The 22,229-nt window shown below is 37.0% G+C and overlaps 1 protein-coding gene across 34 annotated transcripts in view; it reads right to left on the reverse strand.

Annotated features, from left to right (window-relative positions):
• CCDC88A (coiled-coil domain containing 88A) overlaps positions 1–22,229 on the reverse strand; it is a 77,058-nt gene that overhangs the window by 36,619 nt on the left and 18,210 nt on the right. For 33 of the 34 annotated variants that reach the window (XM_046939677.1, XM_040698491.2, XM_015283337.4 and 30 more), the window contains exons 4-14: positions 18,174–18,243; positions 13,794–13,852; positions 12,328–12,411; positions 11,628–11,768; positions 10,985–11,154; positions 7,615–7,696; positions 6,505–6,663; positions 4,542–4,688; positions 3,377–3,521; positions 2,560–2,747; positions 687–824 (exon numbers count right to left, since the gene is read on the reverse strand). In XM_046939677.1, coding sequence (XP_046795633.1) covers positions 687–824; positions 2,560–2,747; positions 3,377–3,521; positions 4,542–4,688; positions 6,505–6,663; positions 7,615–7,696; positions 10,985–11,154; positions 11,628–11,768; positions 12,328–12,411; positions 13,794–13,852; positions 18,174–18,243 — 1,383 coding nt within the window. Of the gene's footprint in view, positions 1–686; positions 825–2,559; positions 2,748–3,376; positions 3,522–4,541; positions 4,689–6,504; positions 6,664–7,614; positions 7,697–10,984; positions 11,155–11,627; positions 11,769–12,327; positions 12,412–13,793; positions 13,853–17,495; positions 17,661–18,173; positions 18,244–22,229 lie in introns of those variants that run through there. The other variant, XM_015283331.4, reaches the window with a different exon arrangement.

Genomic DNA, 22,229 nt, shown 5'->3' on the forward strand with positions numbered 1-22,229 from the left:
CCTACTAGCTGCCTTCTACCAGTCCTCTGAATTGCTCAGCAAAGACCTGCAAAAGCTCTGACAGTGCCTGCACCCATAAGATAACATCAGTACCCTACCAAATACAGCCCACATCTTTTAACTAAAACACAGATTCCAATTTTTAGAAAGCAAAATATCAAATTTTGCCATCATTTCTGAGCTGTGACTAGCTGGTAGTTCTGGTGTGAGGGATGTTTAGAATCTGGGGCAGGATCCGTTGTATCCAGATAATTACAAAGGTAAGTGACACAGACTCAGCAGCAGACCGGCTCAGATAGAGGACCCTGCAAGAAGCTGCTACAGTTCCCAGTAGTACTCCAACATTACTCCAAACACTGACCAGCCACCTGAATCTTGTTTTTCTCCACTGAGAGGTGTTTGGCCTAACTCCAAAGTTACTAATTTCCTATTCTGGCTGAGCCACACCCTCCAATCAACTATAGCAAATACACAGTCCATGAAAACTCAACACTAGCAAGTCCTAAAATTAACAGTAAAGACTCAGTTAAAAATAAGTCCTGACTCTCACTGGCTGCAGGACTTAGACAAGTTATCTTGCTGCAGGTATTGCTACATTTGCAATTCCTTTATGCCTATAGACAAATAAAAAGAAGGAGAACAATGCAATACAATGTGACATTAAGACTTTTAATTCTGTTACTCACTTGTCTTTCTAAGTTTTCTCGAAGTGTTTCAAATTTCTTTTCAAGTTGTTCTTTTTCTTTCATCAAATCCTTACTCAAATTTTGATTGTCCTGAAGACTCTGTTTCTCTTGGACAATTTCCTTTTCCAGTTCCTCAATCTAGAAAAAAAGAACTTTTTTTTTTTTTCAAAACTACTTATAAGTTAGTCTTCACTGGCTTGCCTTTATTCTCATATATATGAATAAGGCAAGTTAGAGTAACTTTGTTTTGTATCTGAAACAATTCATTTCAACCTATTCCTGAATGACTTCTGACAGACGTTCTTCTGTGTTAGCAGAGAAAATGACCTATAAACTACTTTTTCATAAAAAGTATTGGTAGTTGGTAATTGGTAACAGGCTTTAGAGAGTTCCCCAACCATCCATTTTTATTTGTATTTTTTCTTAAAGTGGAGTTTCTACTGCACCTCCATCACCTCTTCAACTCAGGCTTCAGCAGAAATACTTTTAGAAACCAATTACCTGAATTATACCCTACTAACTTGCTGTTAAAAACAGTAAGGAATAAAACAATAATCACAGAAGACTGTGGAATAACAAATTCTGTTCTACAAAGTAATTCAGTGATTGGAAATATGTGAAAACCATGACATCAATTAAGTCAGAATTGAATTATACTTCTACTTTGTATGAGAACACTAATATTTGACCAGTCTTCTGTTTATTTTCCCTCTGAAATTAAGATTGTCCTGATCCCTAACTTAGCAGAGCAATGCATATTTTATGAGGATATTGGCACTTTGCAACAGAGAAGTAACTGGCTCAATCACCTCAGCAGGAACACAGCCAGGTACCACCTGGGAACCAAATTTATCTATAGCCTGCCCAGCTCTCTCAGCAGGTCTGTGCAAACTGGGCACCAAGAGTGGGGTGATACAATCCCTCTGTCTACCTGGTATTTGTAAGACTGTAGAAATGGGTTGCTTTAAAAGAAAGCACACCTAGATAGAAAGACTATGTATAAAATATCTTCAACGAACATTTTGTTCAGCTTCACACATTTTTCTGAAGTCACTACAATTCACAACAGTGTTTTTAGAGTCAAATGAGAGCAGAAGGACATGTTGGCAGACGTGAAGTGGTAAGAAGAATATCAGACAACAAGGGATTCCTTTTTCATTTTTTCCCCCAACTATCTCTCACCTCTTCTGTCTTCAATGGTCATCTCTCTAATGTCTGACCTAGCTATTCCAGACATTTTGTTCCACTGCACTTAGTCCCTGTTTTTTTCAGTTTTTATTCCCTACAATAATCACTGACTAAATTATTTGATATGTATCATTTGTGGAGTAAAATACTGTAGATCAGCACAGATAAATCTGAGCAACTTCCCTCATTTCACTTGATCAGTTCCTTGACCCATCATCTCTCTTTTCTCAATAATGATCAAGAAGACACAATCAAGTTTTCTACATAGGTGAAGACAGGCTTATCTCTTTACATACACATACTTCCCCTTGCTTAATAATTACACAATTAAAATAATTTTTTATCAAGAATCATAAAACATTTTCATTATGTCCCAATATTAACACATTGATTTTCCTCCCCACTGTTAGAAGAGTCTTCTGAATAAAATGATCCCATTTGGAAATCATTAATTAAAAAAAAAAAAAAAAAAGAGAGAAACACACTCCATCTCTCCTGTAAGAGCTGTCTTTCTTATCCTAAACTTACAGGCACCATACCACTATTTAGACACTACCAATATTTACTTTTGCCAATATTTACTTTTTTTAACCAAAATCAGGGCAATGTTTATTACATTATGCCTTAGAAAATAGCAAGTAAAATTAGGCAACTCATACACAACTCAAAACACACTGGTGACTACCTTTTTGTTTAGTCTTTGGTTTTCTTTTTCCATTTTCACAATCCTTGAACTATTGCCTCCTACAGAATCATCCATTGTACTTCGTAGTTCTTCCACTGTTTTCAGCAAACTTTGGTTTTCCTTTTCCAATTTCAGTAATCTGCTTGATGTCAGTTCAGTTACTTCAAGACCAAGTGATTTATGTGACACTGTGACAGAAAAACATAATGAAAACAAAGGAAAAAAAGGTAATTTGTCAATTGAATGACCTGGAGTCATTCAAGGACAGACTTTGCATTTTTAGATTTAATGGATTTAGAAGCCTATGATGATTCTGCGGTGCCTTCTAGTTGAATAGACAACATCAGTGACTCATTTTCCTCACTCAACAGAGAACACTACAGATACAAACAATAAACGTCCTATATATTCTACAGTTCGTAATCATGAGATTTCCCCAAGATCTCCTCAAATCCTTTGTACGTGACCCAGCAACATGACCAAGCATCCTATACCAGAAGAAGAAATATTCTTGCCACGAGAATTTCTGCAATTATTGAGAAACCTTAGTAAATCTTTCCTAACTTTCAGAGTACCAAGGCAGAGTATAGACATTTGAATGCCAATACCATTTAACTCCAAGGTATTTATGGGTTTTACACCCTTTTAATACACGGTTGCCGTGGATGGCATAGATACAGAGGCCTGAGTTCAAAGGAAAAAAAAAACAAAACAGTAACAGAATCAGGATTAGGAGCTTTAATTTCTTAATACTACTCTCACTTCCAAGCCTTCATTTATCAACTCTTTTCCAGTTTGCAAATATTACTAAATTTACCTTCAGAATGGTCAGTAAACCTGTTTATCTGCTCAAGTTCCCAGCCGAGATGTAGTGATTCATCCATACTTTGTTTCTGAGCCATTTCTAGAGCCATGTTCTCCTCCATAAGCTCCTCAATCTTCTTTCTGTCCATATCACGCTCCTAGAAAATTATTCCATGTGTAACTTTAGAAAAAGTTACATCTCAACATGCACGGAACTATTTATTATCAAGTATGCAACAGAGAGATGCACAGTCCCTTCTCTGATTTGCTAACACACAGTGAGACAGGGAGGGACAGACAATATCATGGAGGACATAGGGCAGAAGTGTGGCAAACAGCAAAGACAAAGATGCAGAGAATAACCTTTCCTCAACATAACCTCTGGCAATGACTCAATTTATTGTTCTTCAAAATTCACTTCTCCCAGAATATCAGGAAAGGAAGTATATGGAATAAGCACAGCATGGTGGCACTCAGAATAAACAAAAGGATACAGTCTAAAGATCAATACTTGTTTCTCTATTATAAGACTACTTCCATGCAAAAAGCTGTAACAGGAATGGGTCCACAGTGAAAGAGTCTCAATAGTCATTGTAAGTCCCCCTTTCAGCATATTCTACGCTTGTGGGAAAATGAACTGCAGCTATAACTCACTACCAATTTCTGAAAATTTTCAGAGTAGAAGGTAAACTCCTGCTCCTCAGCAAAAACCAAAAGCAAACAAAATAAACCCGCAAAGTATGATTTTGTATTTTACAGTATTTTCTTTTGAGGGAAGAAATGGTTAAAAACAAATTATTTTGAGAAAGACCTTCTGGAAAATACGTCACTTTATTATCACTAGAATTGGAAACACGAACCACATACTCATCTAAGTATTTAAGTGAGAAAAAAATACCGTATCACCCAAAAAAGAATTTATCCTATCCTCCTACTACTGAGTCTCATCAGCATAATTTAAGCTGATTAAACATTTCGGAAGAGTACTGCTCTTTGCAATTTTTATTTCCCTAAGCCGAATCAAGACTACTGTAGCAAACCCCATCAGAAAAAGATTAGTAAATCAAGACATACCTTACTGTTCTCCCACACCATTCTGACATGAAGATCTTTTATTAAAAATACAAATAAAACTCTAAGATTTTTAGTAGGTTTTTTCATTGCCCATTTACACTTACCATCTCCATTTCATGTAGTTTAGCTTTTAATTGTAGATTCTCTTTTTCTACCACATGTAATTTATCAGAACGGCATTGCAACGTCTTTACTTGGTCCTCAAACATTCTCTTTGTTTCTAGCATCACTTGATTGTCTTCCATTAACTCCTACAAGAGCAAGAAAAACAAACAGGATAAAATTACTGTGTCATTAATACAACTTCGACACTCATCACACCTAGTTTTAGAAATGTTTTAATGCTGAACATTCATTTGAGAGCTCTAACAGACCCGTTAAAAACAGATTTACAGCAATTACACAACTGCGAATGACAAATTTTCAATTTTAGGTGTGTAGTCACCTACTAAATCTGAAAGAGACATCACTGAATGCAATAAATATTTACCCTCTGAACTCCTACCTATATAAATATTAACTTATTATGGACCAAACCAAACTAATTAACAATGGTCTCTATTCAAGTATGCCTGGAAAAAAAATAATCAGATAGATTACAGGCTATAGAACATGTAAACAATTTTTTTTATTAGCTTAAACTGCATGTGAAAAATGGAATTCCTACTGTTCCTACCATGCAGGATGAAGTTTAGTTTTAAGAATTTAATTTTATGAAAGATACGAATGAGCACAGAACCCAGAAAATGGAAAAAATTACCTAATAAGGCAGAGTGCTGTTGGGCTGTAGAGCACAAAGAACTACGACAGAACATGTCATATGTCACAGACTTCAAAGAAGAAAAAGACTGCTATGAAAGGTTGTGGACACTTTACTGATGAGGTCTTAAAGAATAGATGAACACCAAACCTTTGTTTGGAGTGGTATGGAAATGCAAGAAATACTCGGCATGTTTAAAGTGGGGCTGAATGTGATCCTGAGATTCCCATCCAGCTCTGTGATTTTAAAAGTCTTCATTAAACGAAGAAATAATGTGGAATAACATTGTGCAACTGTGTAGTTTTACCTAATACCTGGTTGGCTTTTTGGTCATTTTTACCTTAAAGAGAGGTTTTAAACTACTATCCCAATACTACTTTTTCCAAATAAACAAATCTTCACTTCCATTTAGTTCCTCCTGCTTTCCTAAGGGTCATGTTTTTTAATGCCCACCTTGAAATCTTCTGAAGTTTTGACTCCCGTAAGTGATTGTTTCATTCAAAAATTCAGCCACCTTTGTATTTGTCCAAGAAATTTGCTACAATTATTTGATTTCTAAACTAATTCTTGCTAGAAAGGTAAGTGCCTCCAGCAGTGTCAGTGTATCTTTTTCAGTGCATTTTATCCATGGAATCTTGTCATCGTATACTCATTTAGCATCTGCTGTGCCACCAGTGTTTCTTCAACACTTAACTGAGAAAAGTATCTTTTATTTGGAGACTTACAGAGGAGAAAATAATACTACATTTTTTATATACTGTTAATCAGCTCCTCGTTTGAGTTTCCCAAGAGCTAATACGTATATCCTAAACAGTCTCTCCTATTGGTCTTGAGAGCTTAGAGCTATGGTGAATACTGCTGACTTCAAATCACAGAATCAACCACAGTTGGAAAAGTCCTCCAAGATTAACCAGTACAACCATCCACCCACCAATGTTTTCCCACTAAAACATGCCCCTCACTACAACATACGAACATTTCTTGATCACCTCCAAGACACTGACTCCCCCACCTCCCTTGGCAGCCTGTCCCAGCACCTCATTGCTCTTTCAGAGAAAGAAAAAGTTCCTAATGTCCAACCTGAATCTCCCCTGGCACAACTTAATGCCATAACAAAAATGGGTGGGGTTAGAGACAGGGATTCACACATAAGAACTGTACTTTACCATATAAGACAGACTACTATGTATAACAGAGCAAAAAGCTACAAACACTGTGCCACATCTCAATGTTTAAGTGATCAAAACTTAAAGAGTCGTAGCAAACAAAAAATGATGGCTAGCCAGTATTTTCTCAACTTAACGTACCTCCACTCTAGCTTTGTAGAATTCCATATCATGCAGTCTCTCTTTGTACCGGCCGACTTCACTTTCAAGCTTGTCAACTCGAATTGCCTTCTCACGAAGAATATCTAATTCGTCTCTATAAACTCTGGCAGAACGGGCATCTGAGAGTAAATTCTTATTCTAGAAAATGCAGAAATTACATACAGTATTAGAGGATACAAACATTTTTTTTCCCTACCTATTGATTCATAAGATGTGCTACCAAGTCGATGTTCACTGGTATCCCAGTGAGGCCATTTGTTATTTACAATTTGTACACAATTCAGGAATTCAATCACAGAACACTTCCACAAATGCTCTTAGCTTTGAAAGGAAGATGACCACTTCAGGCTGTGTTCAAATCTCATGTTCCTAGACGGACAAATTCTAATCTCCGGTTGTAATTAATGTCTAGCATTGACCTACAGACCTGAATCAATATTTATTTGCCAAAATAAACAACTGCAGACTGTTTATCAAATTGCTGAAGAAGTTATAGCTGGTATTTAATATAGGCAATTCACAATAGAGGCAATAGCAAAAACAGATGTCAAATGTTCACTTTTTACATAAACTCTCCAAAGCTTATGTCTGTTTCAGAATATGTACCACAAAAGGAGAAACAAACTTGTAAACTTTGCTACTTCACACATTTATCATAGCCACAGGAGCAGCTAACATAACAGATTTCCAACAGAACTGCGTTGGCCTTTTTCAAGCTTTCCTAAGTTTCAGAACATTTCCTTGACCACTAATATTATCAAATGGTCCTCAATAATTACATAAACTCACATTTTAACAACAGATGAATTATATGCTTTCCTTCACTGTCAACATAGATTCAAGGTATAAAGTAAAACAGCCAAAATTTGAATGTACTGTTTATGAGGGGAAAAAAAAAAAATCAGAATTTCAGCACAGGTATTCTTACAGGATCTATTAGTGGCAAATATCTTGAATGTTGAAGTGAATAAACATCAGAGAAGAAATGGTAACCTCATGCAGAATCTTGCAACTAGACCCAACAAAGAAGCAAACTACTGATGTTCAGAGCGGAGTTTAAACAAGACAATAGACTGACAAAGCCCATACCTCTTGCTGAAGCCTCCTTAGTTCAGTTTCCACCCGTTCGAGTTCTTGCTTATAGTCAAGAAACTGCTCATTCTTCTCCTCACTTCAAAGAGAAAATACAAAACACAGTTAAAGATGACTGCAGAACTTCATAGCTATCACGTGGTCTGGAAAGCAGATAGTAAGATTTGCTGATATTTCCGTTGTTGAATCCAATATCTCATGAACGCATCAGAGTATAAAACTTCGATATGCCACTATGCTTCTGGTATTCTCCAGCTCTTAGACTGTATTTAATCTTTTTAATTTGGACAGGCTTTTCATAGTTGTTAAAAACCCTGTTCACTGAGATCTCTGAGTCCTGCGGGGCAGAAAGATTAGGGGATAAAGAATTTTTGTAACAAGCATTTCTGTTTAAAAAAAAAAAAGGAAAAAAGATAGTACACATTTTTGTACAAATAAGAATTGAAGTTTTCATACTCACTAAAAAAGTTATTACTTAATAATCTGGTATTATGAAAAGCAGCCTCCTGCATAATGACTTTTAGTTCTATGGAGACAATGCAATACTTGCTTTAGTTTATTCAGAAGCTCATAATAAAAACAATTTGACTTAGAACACCCCTTTTCCTACAGGACTCATATTCTTAACTTCCAGCTAACCCTTAATTCTCAGTGCTCAGGAAATGAGTTCTTTGAGCAATGAGTAATTGAAAGAGAAATCTCATTTTCTCAGAGACATAAAATATGTAATGTTCAATATTCTCTTCTGTCTCAAGACCAACAGTGTTCACTATTGAAAAAATAACCAAAAAAGTGCCATTTCCAAAACTGCCTATAGTTAAAGGTATATTGCATATTCAAATGTGTTGCTATATCATGGAGCATTTTGGAAATCAAATATGAAACAGAAGTATAAAATGGAACAGACTGAAGCGTATAATACAGTCTAAAAATAATCCTGGAAAAAATCCTCACTTCTGTTTTTAAAAGAACTATAATGCTTGCTTATAAAAGTAAGTAAATCTCACAGTGAATGACCTTTTTGCAACCACACACTTTCAAGAAGGCCTTTGACAGCCTACAGGTAGGCAGGGGTTCATTTTATATAGCTTGCTGCAACATCAGATATCAAAGTTTTCCCATCTACATAAGTGTTCAGAAACCATATGGAAGTATAAATGTATTCCATATTATGTTAGGTTACTGTAAACTATCAACATTCATATTCCTGCTATTATTGTTTTACATGGAAATATGGAAAATTAGGTGTACAACTTTCAATTCTGGAGACTCTAGATCACATGCCTCAAATCACTCTTTGGATTCAAATGCTGGTATATGGTAGTGCAGAGAAAAATAAGCTTAACAGATCTCTCGCATGAAATTCTATTTGCTACAGTGTATATTAAACCAGTTCACTGCCAAAACCAGGTTATAAATAAATTCAAAGCTTACTATTTTCAACCCTGGAATGAATCTAGTTTTAAACTTATCAGCAGCATTTAATAACAAATGCTATAGATAGAAGTCAATTTATCAAAGTCTAGTCTTTTAAATGTCCTGCTACTTGTAAAGGAAATTTATTGAGGAATTGAATTGGAGTGCAAAATGTGAAATATTCTGAGCCATCGCTGCTGTCCTAATTGCATGCTTCAGCTACGGGCTAGAGAGGATTGTACTAAATTATACAGAACATACCAGTGTTCACTGTTTAGGCTATCTATTAACTGTCAATCAAACTAATAACAGCAATTTTTTCACTAATTTTCTTGGTGCAGCTGTTTATAGAATATCCTGGGCGGGCTCGTTTCACTAGGCACATAATAATACAGACATCAGAAGGAAAAAAAAGAGCCACATCTTTTTGTCCTCTATTCTTCATGAAGCTGAGATGTGGTGGGGGGAGGGGATTCTCTGTGTAAATCAACTAGATACTTAAACCAGCCAGCTAGAGATAATCTGATCAACAAACTCTGATAAAAGCAGACCACTGAGCTGTAATTTTGACTTATGTTACTTCCAACTCTAATTTTACCTTTCTCCTCTCTCCACTTGATGTGTGAGATTAAAAATCTCTAATTATGCTGTTTCCATTAGATGCAAATTACTCACTACACATCTTAAATCTCCACAAATTTAACATCTGTAATTTTAAGTTAAAACTGTACATATTTCATTCCACTAAAACACACTGCTATACGGAATCAGATTCTCCCCCTAGCCTGCTATTTTTCTCCTTAGGTAACTTCACTACTACTCAGATTTGTTCCTAGACTCTAAGGACATCAAGGTATCTCTTGATAAGTACTAGAACAGTTGTCTTTCATGAGAAAGAAGAAAACAGACCTTTGCTACAGTTGGACTGATTTTTTTTTATGTCACTTGGACCAGGTGAAGGAAGGGAACCATACCCCTCAGCTCCAACATCACCACCAGGGGGAGAAGGCAGCACTCCCCAACCAGAAGAAGGTAACAACCTGGAAACTACGAATCTTTATGGACCCAATCTGTAACATTTGCTCACATTAGAAATCACATCTTCCACAGCCATTAATAACCACCTCCTGCCAGCAAACTGCACCCAGGTTTCCAACAGGTCAAGAAACTTACTGGAATTTGGTTTGCTTTATTTCCTCTACAGACTGGCATTGCAAACAAGAATAAGTTATAAGGAACGGTTATAAAAGGCAAAAGCAAACAAATGTTGTGCAGACAAACACACAGAAAGAAATTCCAATGAATGATTTCTTCCCATCTCCAACAAATTAAATGTTTCATAAACCAAGAATGAATCACAGATGACCATTTCTTACTGTATTTCTAAAAAGAATGAGTTAATTATGCTTCAGATAGCACTGCAGTGACTCCCTATCTCCATTTAAATGTGATGTTTTGCCACTAATCCTCCAGTAATCCATGACACAGCTCTTGCTTCCAGATCCTAAATGTCCTCCCCATGCAACTGCAGCTGAGGCAATTTTAAGCATGTCACATTACTTTCTCAAAAACATGCATGAACACACAAATATTAAAGCCACACTCAGGCACAGATTATTGCTCAAGAACAACAAAGGAAGTATAAAGAACTTGCCTCAGAAATTACACTGTAGACACAATGTGTAAAAGAAGAAGGCAATGCAGCGTTAGATAAGCTGTGCAATGTTAACATACACACAGCTGAAAAGCTGTGTTTGTCGTGGTTGTGTATAAATATGTTTATGTGCTAGAAATACGCCCCCTGAGGTGCAACAGCTTAAAAAGGCATTTTAAACTGCATTCTAACATTTGAAGGAAAGAATCTGCATGCAGAGTACTACTATCAAGTGACATCAAAAATGATCAAAAATCAACAACTTTCAGCATGTAACTGCAGCCTACAGGTACTCACATCTCTTGCCTAAGTCTTCTTATCTTTGCTTTGGCATCTGCTAGCTCAACAGACAGGTGCTGTTTGCTTTCAGTGTGTTTCAAGCCAGGAGATCCACACGGTGATTGTGCTGCTGATGCCTGAGGTAGCAAATGGAGAGAGTCTCGATCTTCTGAGAGTTCTATTATAGTCTAAGAAATAAAGTATAGGGGAAAAAAAAGTTATAAGCCCTTTACGCACCTCTATACCTAAAGCAAGTTATGAATAGTCACAGCTATTTAACAGTATTGATTGGCTATTGTAAGACTAATCAAATACAGCAGTCACCTTACAGTGAGTGGCATGCACACTGATGGGTCACCGATTCCTGGGGACTTTACAGATGCAGCTCTGGATTTTCTGCTTGTAACCGTAGAAGAGCTCTAACATTCATGTAAACTGCCTATATGATAAAGATCAGCTGCTACTTTCTCCTCAGCTTTGTCGCAGCATTCAACAAAAAGTACGCATGTTGTAACCACTTGAATTCAACATTTTGGCAGTAAGGAGTCCTTGCTTTTGTACACTAATGGAGCATATATTAAAGTGTTCTAAAAACAGCAACCCTCTCCATTTTCAAAAATCATTTCTTATGTTTCTCTTAAGCAATAAAGCACATCTGTACCTCTAAGTGCTCATCTCTTTCATCTACAAGTCTTCTCAAATGTAATGTCATATTTTTCAAAAGAGGTTCAACAGAGTCTTGTGTAAATACAATGACATCCATCCACTGCAGATCAAACACATTTTCCTGGTTCTGAGTTACCTACGAAGAATGAAACAGTAGAGAAAAAAGGCACACCCTTTAAATCATACCAGTAAAAAAAGAAGCATCAATAAAACAAAGCTGAAACTACACAGGCTAAATTCTCACACAAGACTTAAAAAAAAAAAAAAGACATAAACATTTAAAATACATTAAGTTGTATGCAATGGAATAGCTTCTTATCTACCAGAAGGTAGTAACTTGCAGTTCTGGCAAAATGAAAAACAGAAAGTGCCAATGATAAACTGCCACACAGGAGATTCATTTTTTATTTAGTAATTTGCATGTGACATTCTCATTAAGCTCAGTTTGCCATAGATCTAAGAATTTCTTGGAGCAACATACTTGCTCCTAAGTGCTGCTCTAATAATGTAACCCAAAGGAATTTGATCATGAAATCTTTTTCTGAATCAAGCTAAAATATGAAGACATTTTTTGCTCACTAAAAACAGTAAATAGACACATTTTCTTTTTGATTTTCCTGCTTTTAAACAAACATAAACACTCTTAAAACATATTCCACCTCTAAAAAATGAAAAGCATAAAAACAACAATATACCTCTTGAATATGGGCTGCAACAGCTGCTCTTGTGTCAAAATCCAGATGTTGGATTCTTTCAATGAATTCTTCCTTTTTCTGACACTAAAAATATATATATACACACATTATATACATTATAGCATGTTTATATAAAATCATAAGTATTTTCATTCCTCCTTCGTATTTTTAAAAAACAAGAGTAATGAAGCTGAAATTTCAGTACTCACATCACTAAATTATTATCCAATAATTTCCTTGATCACTAAGTACTTGGTTTATGCTATGCTGTAATAATTACAGTAACTTTCAACATTAATAAAATGATAAACAAAAAAACAGCTACTGCAATAGGGGCAAGGAAGAAGATCCTTAAAATAGCTATTTGTTCAAAGTTCCACAAGCACTTTCTCAGTGTCCTCTTTTTAATACTCTCATCACTTACCTAAGTTGTTAAAAATACATGATTAATCTATTTTTTCAGTTTAATTAGGTGAATGGTGCAAGCCTTCTTAATAAGAACTGCAGTCCATTAGAAGAGTCTATTGAATGCGTGATCATAGGAGCAGGGTATCTTAGAAATATTTCCACCTTGTTGTCTGCCCTGCACTGCTCTTACTTATCCTGCCACCAGCTCAGTGCACAAAGCAGGTGTTCTCTTCTTGAGGGACCTAACCCATTCCCACGCACCAAGAGCTACCAGAAGATAACTAACTTGATATGAGTTTACATCTTATCTGCCTTGCAGCCTACTCTCTGCCAAGCCTACTGAATGCACAACAAAGACCCTCACGGATAAGCAGATCTTCGAAGTTTAGGTTAGAACAGTCTAGAAGGTAAAGGTCGTGCAGTTACAACCTGTAACAACTTTGATTTGATATTTCAAGCCTCTCATTTTTGAAATCCTAAGCAGGCACAAATAACTGCAGTGCAGTTCAGAGCTACAGACTCAGAACTCATTTCCAAAGACTAAGTGGGACCCCTCCTAACTTCAGTTTAGTCCACCACATTTAACACCAGTACAAAGCAACAGCTACCCTGCTACAATACTCTAGATCTATTCCTCAACTGTCTTTAAATACAAAGCTATTCCCTTGCTTACTTAATCCTGCTTAGTTTAGAAATTAATGAAAATTAAACAGAGTAGGCAGACTGAATGCAAACCATTTCAGCAAGATATAACTGCAAGGCAACTCTTCGTTACTTTATTTATCATTTTCTTCCTTTCTTTATAGTACCTAAGGTGAGTACAATTACAATTAATGAACCATTAGAAATCTTACAAAGTCTCCCAAATGCAATAAGACATAGGAGGTGCAGAGTTGTAGCCACTTTAACTGCCAGAACATCCTGATTGTCAAGGAAAATGATACCATCAGTAGAGAAATGAAGGCTACAGTTTCATACAACCTCAGGTATTAAAGTAATAGGATAAGAAAACGTTAACACAAACTATTCCATACACACACACTATTATTTAAGCTTACCTGAACAGCACAACCAAGTAGAAGCAGGAGTATTTTATTTATTTCATTAGTACCTGGCTCTAAGTAGAAAGAAAAAAAATGGTGAACTGAAGCTCAGAAAACATTAGCTTTCCTCACTATTGTCTTAGAATTTGCATTATCCCAACTTAGAAAACAAAGCCAAACAAAACCCCATATTTCTAGCTTTCAACCTTGACCTTTTTGCCATTTAACTGCCAATTTAATGCTTACAAATAGCTTAACATGCATGATAGAAAAAGCAACATTTCAGGCCTTCACAGAGCAAAACTTAAGTGACATTTTCAAGTGTTTTGGACATCTCCAAGTTTTCAACTGTAATCTCAGATATCTCAGCATACTTGCAGAAGTGTTTAAATTGTCTGTCACCCTTAGGCTATCAACAGTTAAGAGGCAAATTAAATTATTCCATAAAGCTTTATTAGGTACTACATTAGATGTTCATCTCCACATCTAAAAATCAAACTATATTTCCAAATCTGGCCGTAAGCATCTTAATTTCTTAAAAAAAAAAAAAAAAAAAAAAAAAGCTTAAGATCCTTGTTCACAGTTCAGTAAAGATGCATCTTCCTTCTTACAGTCAGAATTTCCTGGTCCTGCTTGTAAATACACCACGTCATGCCACAAAGCGAACACTTCAGGATGGCAAAATAGTTTAGACTAGCTGGATTAACCTTTGCATGGTCATACATCACTTTGCTTTACTGAAAAAGTACTTTCCATTTCATTCCCAGTTTTGGGAACAAAAGAATCCCAGTAGCATCCTTTCTACAACATACTCAGGATTTCAGTCATTAGTTTACTTTGTTAATAGCTAACCAGACAAAAATTGTGCTGTCAAACATAATAATGCTGGATTGGGCTAGAAATCTAACCTTTATTCCACAAAACTAAGTTCTGCAACTGAGCTGGTATAACTGCCTCCATCAGCAGCATATTCATCCTTGGGCCAAATAATGAACACTACAGGCCACGTGCAGGTTGTGGTATGATATGCATAACCCTTCTTTATCTGTCAGCAAAATTTCACTTTTAATGGATTCAGGTAGTAATCACAGATGACCTCTGATGATCTTGAGATGATTATAAGCATCTAATAGAAAAACAAAATCTTCTTTTTAATAGCACAGACTGCACACGTCCTTTATATCGGACAACTAGATTTACTTTGGATGAACTCCCATAAAGGAAAGATGTAATCACTCAATTACAACTGCTTGAAAAATCACCCTTTGATTTTATCCACTGAAGTATTTGGTAAGTGAACCAAATTTAAAAACCTTAAAAAAACTAAGCAAGGTAATCTTGATCAAAAAGACAACACTAAAAAGAAATTAGGAAAAAAAAAAAGGGTGCCAAACTTGGAAGAGACCCATTTTCAGTACTTTTCTGTGCATTGCAATATTAAGTAGAGTGCCTTTTTCAACATTGATTCAACCTGCTTCTCTGAGAGGGGGAGAAGTACAATCCCCACTAACAGGTAACACTTAAATTTTTCAAAACAAACTCAAGTGGGAGATTGTTCACCATTATATAGATTTCTTGCATCCCAAAAACTTGATCTGAAGTCTCCTACACAGCAACAGAAAACACCAATGAATATGTTTCATGTCACCTCAGCTAGCAAAGGACAATTCCACCTGGATGTCTATTTTAACCAACACAGATCATACAGAATATCGTAAGAGAACGAACCCACTCCACTTCTCCACAGTGGAAATTCACTTACTCTAATAAACTCATCATGCTTCTCTAAAAACAATACCTGAAATCCTCTGGAGTACTCATCTGCACACTGCGTCAGCATCAGACCAATGCTTTTAAAAACCTACCTGGATATTGTTCTCATGCCTTCTCCCTACATTCCCTGATGGAACATGGCAAAATACTGAACAACCTTAGCTTCTCACTACTACTGACTGTCCTGTCTGTTTTTCTTCCTTTCACTCTATCACAGATACAGAAGCAGATCACTGAAGCCTCTGTACTAAACCCTCCAATGTACTTCTCAAACTTGGTCCCTTATCCCATCCACTGATTCTCCCTGAATCCCTGAATTTTCACATTCTCTGCAGCCTCCCATCACCCCACCATCCACTGGCTTGCTACCTCAGAAACATTAAGTGGTTTTAATCTTTTCTCTTCCCCCATTTAAAGAATATTCGCCTCCTAAGCATCTCCTTTATCCTTTTCCTCTTTAATTTAATATTTACAACCACAGCCTGCAGCTCTTCCCATCCAGTTTTTTCCTCCAATTAGCTTCCTGTCAATTAGCATAACCAAAATGTTTCTTGATAAACCCTCTGATGATCTCTTTTAAACCAAAGATCAAATCCAGAATTCTACCTGCATTTTCCTTTACTAACCAACTGCTTCTGCTACAGCCAAACACATTTCTCTTCCTGAAATCTCATCTGCTCTCACCTTCTTCACATAGTCATCTTCAGGAATTTCTCTACTCATCAATCACTTCTTACGTGCAAAGCACTGCAAGTGGAGAAAACTGGGATACATTCCAAAGAGAAACCACAGCTGCAGCCTAAGTCTTACAGGGTAAAATCCTGCTCACTTATCAGAGAATCTACTTTTGCTATGTGAGATTGCCTTCATGCAATCAAATTTACAAAGCAAGTCTCTCTAAAGGTCACTGAGGTTTGATTTTGCTACATTACCCTCCCCCACAGCCCTTCTCCACCAAGAAAAAGGGCTTTAAAACCCCTACAAGGGATGAGGCCCTCTTCAAGTGAACCTCAAGAGTAGTATTTAGAAAGGCATGAAAAGGAGAAACATTTTGGAGGAAACAAATTTCAGATATAGGTCTGTAACCAACTTCAGCAGGAATCTGAAACACCTTCAAGAATCTTGTCTGTATACCAGAATTCATTGTAATCCGTGGGCTAACTACAGCAAAGTCTGTATTTTCTCTCAGATACAACAACTTCTCCAAAAGTGAGCAATACATGTATCACCAGAAGTTCCAGATACCAAACCACAAAAGCTCAGGTCCTACAATAGGAATAAGCTTCCTTATTAAGCACTGAAGCACAGGCTTCTGTGTATATATCAGAATACTAAATTTTCTCTGTGGCTTTTCATAGTGCATTTTTATTAGAATCACCAACTCAGGTACATAATACCCTGAAGATGTACTTTGTCTCCCCATCTTAAAGAGAATAAAAAACCACCACTATAAAAACAACATTAAGATCTGTTTGGATTTTTAAATCTGCTTTTCCACTAAATCTGATTTTTGGGCAAATCCATGGATTCTTTTAAAAACCTTAGGAATGTCTGAAAGCAAAGTATAAAAACAGTGTTGGAACAAAAGCGACCACATTCACACTTAATAGTGCATGTGACAGATTACAGTACCTACACATACAAAAACTTAAAATGCCATGACCTCAGAAGCAAAAGCAGCAATAATCAAGAGCCAAAAGTAAAAGCCAAGAAAATTAAATCAAGATATCTACATAAATGGTATATATGCAGACAGGATATGGAAAGTATCAGTGTTATGAACCCTGGAATTGAAATGAGAGCTAACACAGATGGTTCTTCTTGCTAATGAGAAAAATCTTGTCTCACATACACTGATGCATGGCATGTAAGGCCAAAAAAAAAAAAAAAAAAGAGGAAAAAAAGCCAGGGGAAGCTACACAGCCTGTTAGAGTAGTTCCTAACCTCTCTGCTGAGGTGCTAGAACATCAGAAGTAGAACACCTGGAACACATTAGACCCAAGTAAATTAATTCTGCCCAATCCATAGTGGCTCCATGCAGGCCAGGTGTATCTGCTCCGTGCTTCTGGAATTGAGAGCATGGTGCAGAGATTCCCAAGTGGCTGTGGATAGTCAGCTGGGTCCATACAGGCTAATTTTCTCGGTCTGAAAATTTCAACTCTCAGAGCTGGAAGCAAAGAAGGTGGGAGCATGGAGAAGACAGCGTCAGTTCAGGGGAGAAAGTAAAAAGGTAACTGCAACATTTTTCAGGCAACGATGCAAGAGAGTTTGGGGAAAGGAATAAAAACAAGGATTAGGTTTTGGATCAAGTGAGATGTACCACACCATCACTTTTCTCAACGATGGCCTAGGTAAAGGCAGCTGAAAACATACTAGCTGGGAATACATGAAATGTGTATTTTGTCATATCAGTGGCTCACTGGTTGCTGGAAAATGCACTTTCAGTGTTGAGGTTTGGAATGAACATATTTTTGTCAAGTATGGACCCTTGGTGTGAACAAAGAAAGTGTTACTCAATAAAATAGCCGCTAACAGCAGCTATTTATACATGAAAAATAGTCCCAGTGAAATAACAAATTATACTGATATCAATTTTCATCTTTGTTATAAAAAAAAACTTACCAGAAAGAGGATTTCTGCCGATTATTAATACATTTGGCAAAGCCATCACGATCAGCTGCTGCAAACATTCCTGTAAAAGTTACAATATTTTCAAAGTCACATGTATTGAAGAAAAATATCAAATACTAACCAGCACGAAGATGAAATTAGTATTACAGCAGTACTTCTAAATTACACACATCTTAATGCATACCTATGCAATACTTACTTATTTGTACTCTAAACAGAAAGCTTACAACTGTGAACTTCTGCTACACAAGCCTTGTTTTGTTGATTTGCAAGATCATCTCAACACAGTGAAATCCCCTCGTGTTAAGGAGGTGGTTTATGGGTTTTGTGTCATAGAATGCAGCAGAATTCCTTGTAATTATTAATGTTTATGTTTCTCTGGCTAGCTTATGTTTATTTGCTCTACATTTCAATTAAACAATGGAAGATGAACTTCCCTGAATTTACGACCATAGTCTTAAAACCTAAATACAGAAGTTACAGCTTTTCTGATGCATTTATGCTGTAACAATCCTGAATACGAAGACAGAAAATCCTATTTGTCTGATCAAGCAGAGTTTTAGTTTGGTAAGTCCCACACTCACACAGCAGCTTTGCCTATCTATTCCATAGATTCTATCAATGGATAGTTACTGTCAGCCAGTAATGGCTGTAATCAGGTCAAATCCCCAGTCTAGACAGAGCCTAATTCTTCCCAAGCAGAATAGTCTTCCTCCTATTCCCAGATGTTTATTCACAGATGCAATCATATCAGCAGCTCTGGAGTCATGCTTTTTGTTTTTCCACCGTAAAACAAATGAGAAGATGCAGTTGCGATTACAGAGCAGAACTAAATGGCACAGGAACTAAGAGTCCTTATAACCTAATGAAACACACTTTGAATGTTGTATTTTATCAGTGCTGCTTTTTGGACAAGTACATTAGCAACACCTCGATGCAATTATTTACTATGTTGAGAGAATGCATCTCATAGATTTTATAAAAACCACATGCCGTAAACTAACATAGACAATTTCACAACAAAAAGTTCTTAGAGTTGCAATAACCTAAAGCTAAAAATAAAAAAAAATAATTATCCATATCTTATTCCCACGTAATATACATTACTGTATGCCAATACAGTGATTATTTTCCATTACTCCCAACTCCAAGGCGCTCCATTCAGAACACATACCAAACACAATGCCTGTTCAGAGGGCTGCTTGAACCACTCAGATGTGAAGCCCCCGAGGCTCAATACCAAGGTATCCATTAAGCACTTGCTTCTCTGCTTTGGGTAATTTCCCAGGTGACAGGAACTGAAGTACCACCCCACCCCCCCCTTCTGGAAGCTGAGTTTGCTACGCTGCCTTGCTAACCCACACACAAGGCTGCAGGAAAACACCAGCTGCTAGGCTGCACTGGGTTTGAGAGGGAACAAAACCAACAGTCGTCAAATCCGAAACAAATCCTGGCATTAAACAACCCTCTTTCTGGAATTATCCTCATGACCTCGGATACAGGAAGCTTTACAAGTGATCTGTGTGGATATATGTAGATGGAGTTTGAGATATTGTGATTCCTGCTGCAGCCCACAGCAATGCCTATTGACATAGCTGGTATACCATAGCTGATATACCTGGGCAGCCAGACTGGAAAGCTGTAACCTAGATATCTTAATGGACCACATTATTTTATAATCTAACCTTTGTTTCAATTTCATGTAGATCAAATATTTTGTTCACGTTCAATTTACACACACTTAAAAGGAACTGCTTGTTGTCTGAGCAAGAACAGATGAGACTAACAAAGAAAGGGAGATAACTTGAAAGGTTCTCCTGGCCATCACTGCCCCCATTCTGTGCCCAGGTATCAATGGTAAATAAAAGCACTAGTAGTCTAGGTCCAAATGCTACATTGAACAGAAACTTCATGCAATTAGCTAAACATACAGTTATCTTTAGAACAAAACTGGAAAAGAAAAAGGGATAAAAAACTTTTTTTTTTTTTTTTTAAGTCAGATGATATTTTTAATACAGAAAAAACACCAATCATCATTAACAACCAAGTGGCTTTCCAGAACATACTGAAGAAATACTCAGTGAATGTTATCACCAGGCTATCTTATTAAAGATACAGTAACAGCATACAAGAATCTGGGACAGAAACAGAATTCTGTAAGTTTCAGCTGGAAAGAATAGTGCAGAAATACACAGGGTACTGAAATATGTATTGTTTTTCAAATCATGTAAAATGAACTCCTTCCTGTGAATGTGTGTTTGCATGTGCAAATGCATATCTATTTCTAACAGAAACACTGAAAGTCAAAATCAACTTGGCTTTGGCAATATGAGTGATATCAAACTGGCTGTCAAAAAACAGAAAAGGTCTAAATACACAAAAGCATGTACAAAACAGTAAGAAACCTCTTTTCTGCTTTTTTGAGGCAGATTTTATTTTTTTCTGAAATTTTTAAAGCAGATACATACATTTGCAACATACACTTGTACACTTCAATATTCTTTGTCTTAATTTATGTAAAAGTCAATTCCAACTGATTGCTTACTTAATGTGGCAGTCAACAGGCAAAATAATATTATAATAAAATATTATTATCAGTTAACAAGGACCAAAGGCTTAATCCTACAACTGCAATGATAACATCCTCTACTGCAAACAGGAGAAGCTTAACTGCTTATCTTACTGTGCTACAGTAAGTTTGCTAGAGACACATGGTCACATCCACGCTGCTCTGACGTCCCACATCTGAGGACTGCTGCACCAGCACTCACTCTGCACAGGATAATCCTGTGCTTGATGATGCCCAGCAGTCCATTTGGCTTGTTTTCCCTCATGGGTCCTCTTTTTGCCCTTTCCCTGACACCTGCACCACGTGTTCTGCACAGCAGCCTGCTACCCTTACACTAGGACACCCTGCACAAGTGTGGCCTACACTGAGGTCACAGGGCTAACAAACTTGTTCATCACCTTCCCAGAATTTGTGCATGAGCATATGTCAGTCCGTAAGGGGAAAGGGAAGCAGCATTTACGCATGAGCTTAATGCTCAAACCATTGCCTGGGATGTGACACGTTTACTCAGGAGCGTAATGGAGGAAGTGCAGTATGGGACCATTACAGAACATCTCTGCAGGAATGAAATTCTGAGCAGGCTCCTCAGAGCTGGGACAGACAGGAAGGAAATTTGCTGGTACACAGCAGAGCGCCATACTTGCTGCCTCTTATTGCACCACCTTGCCAAATTCCCCCTTAAGAAATTAGCAAACAAACACCACACAAAAATAACCTGTTTCTGAGAAGCCTGGTCTACATTAAGAGGAAAGGACATGGACAGTCAGTCCTTCCAAGGAACAGACCCACAGAGACTGGGAAATAGAAAAGCCAGGCTTCCATAAAGCCCAGCAAAGCTGGCAAATCAGAGAATGACCACAAAGGAAGCAGGTAGGGCTGGCAGACTGCTGGAAGCAGCCACACTGCTGAGCACAACATTCAATTAAAGATCAGTCTGATGAGTGCCTCAGGATCCTGCAAGGGGAAGTGGATACGGGGCCTCTGCAGAGTTTTCATGCTGCAGCATCTAACTAGGAAGTAGATGAATAGAAATGATCAATGGTTGTGTACCGACAACCCATCTTCTAACATTTTCCTACAAACCAACCAACCACAAAGAGTAAAGCAAATGTAACTTTGAACAAATGCTCCAATTTGGCTACTAAAAACCTTTACCCCCTACTAAAATGCCAGACCTTTGATGTTTGCAAGTTCCCTCACTTGTACTGTATGGAGGGGCTGGCATCTCACAAGATCAGAAATGTGAAAGACTGGCAAGCAAAAGGAGAAAAAAAGGCACAAGCAGTTCTACATAGCTTGCACTTATACAGGACGAGTTCAACTATTAAAGGCATGATGACTGAATCAAATATTTATTGAAGAACAATACTTTAAGAAAAAGACAGACAGACAAAAAAAAACCAGCTATTGTATATTATTTCTAAGACAAAGGCTTGAATCAATGTTCAAAATCCTGAATCACACCAAGATAAATCAGT

The sequence above is a fragment of the Gallus gallus genome, chromosome 3 (assembly GCF_016699485.2).
Source record: "Gallus gallus isolate bGalGal1 chromosome 3, bGalGal1.mat.broiler.GRCg7b, whole genome shotgun sequence".
Lineage (NCBI taxonomy): Eukaryota > Metazoa > Chordata > Aves > Galliformes > Phasianidae > Gallus > Gallus gallus.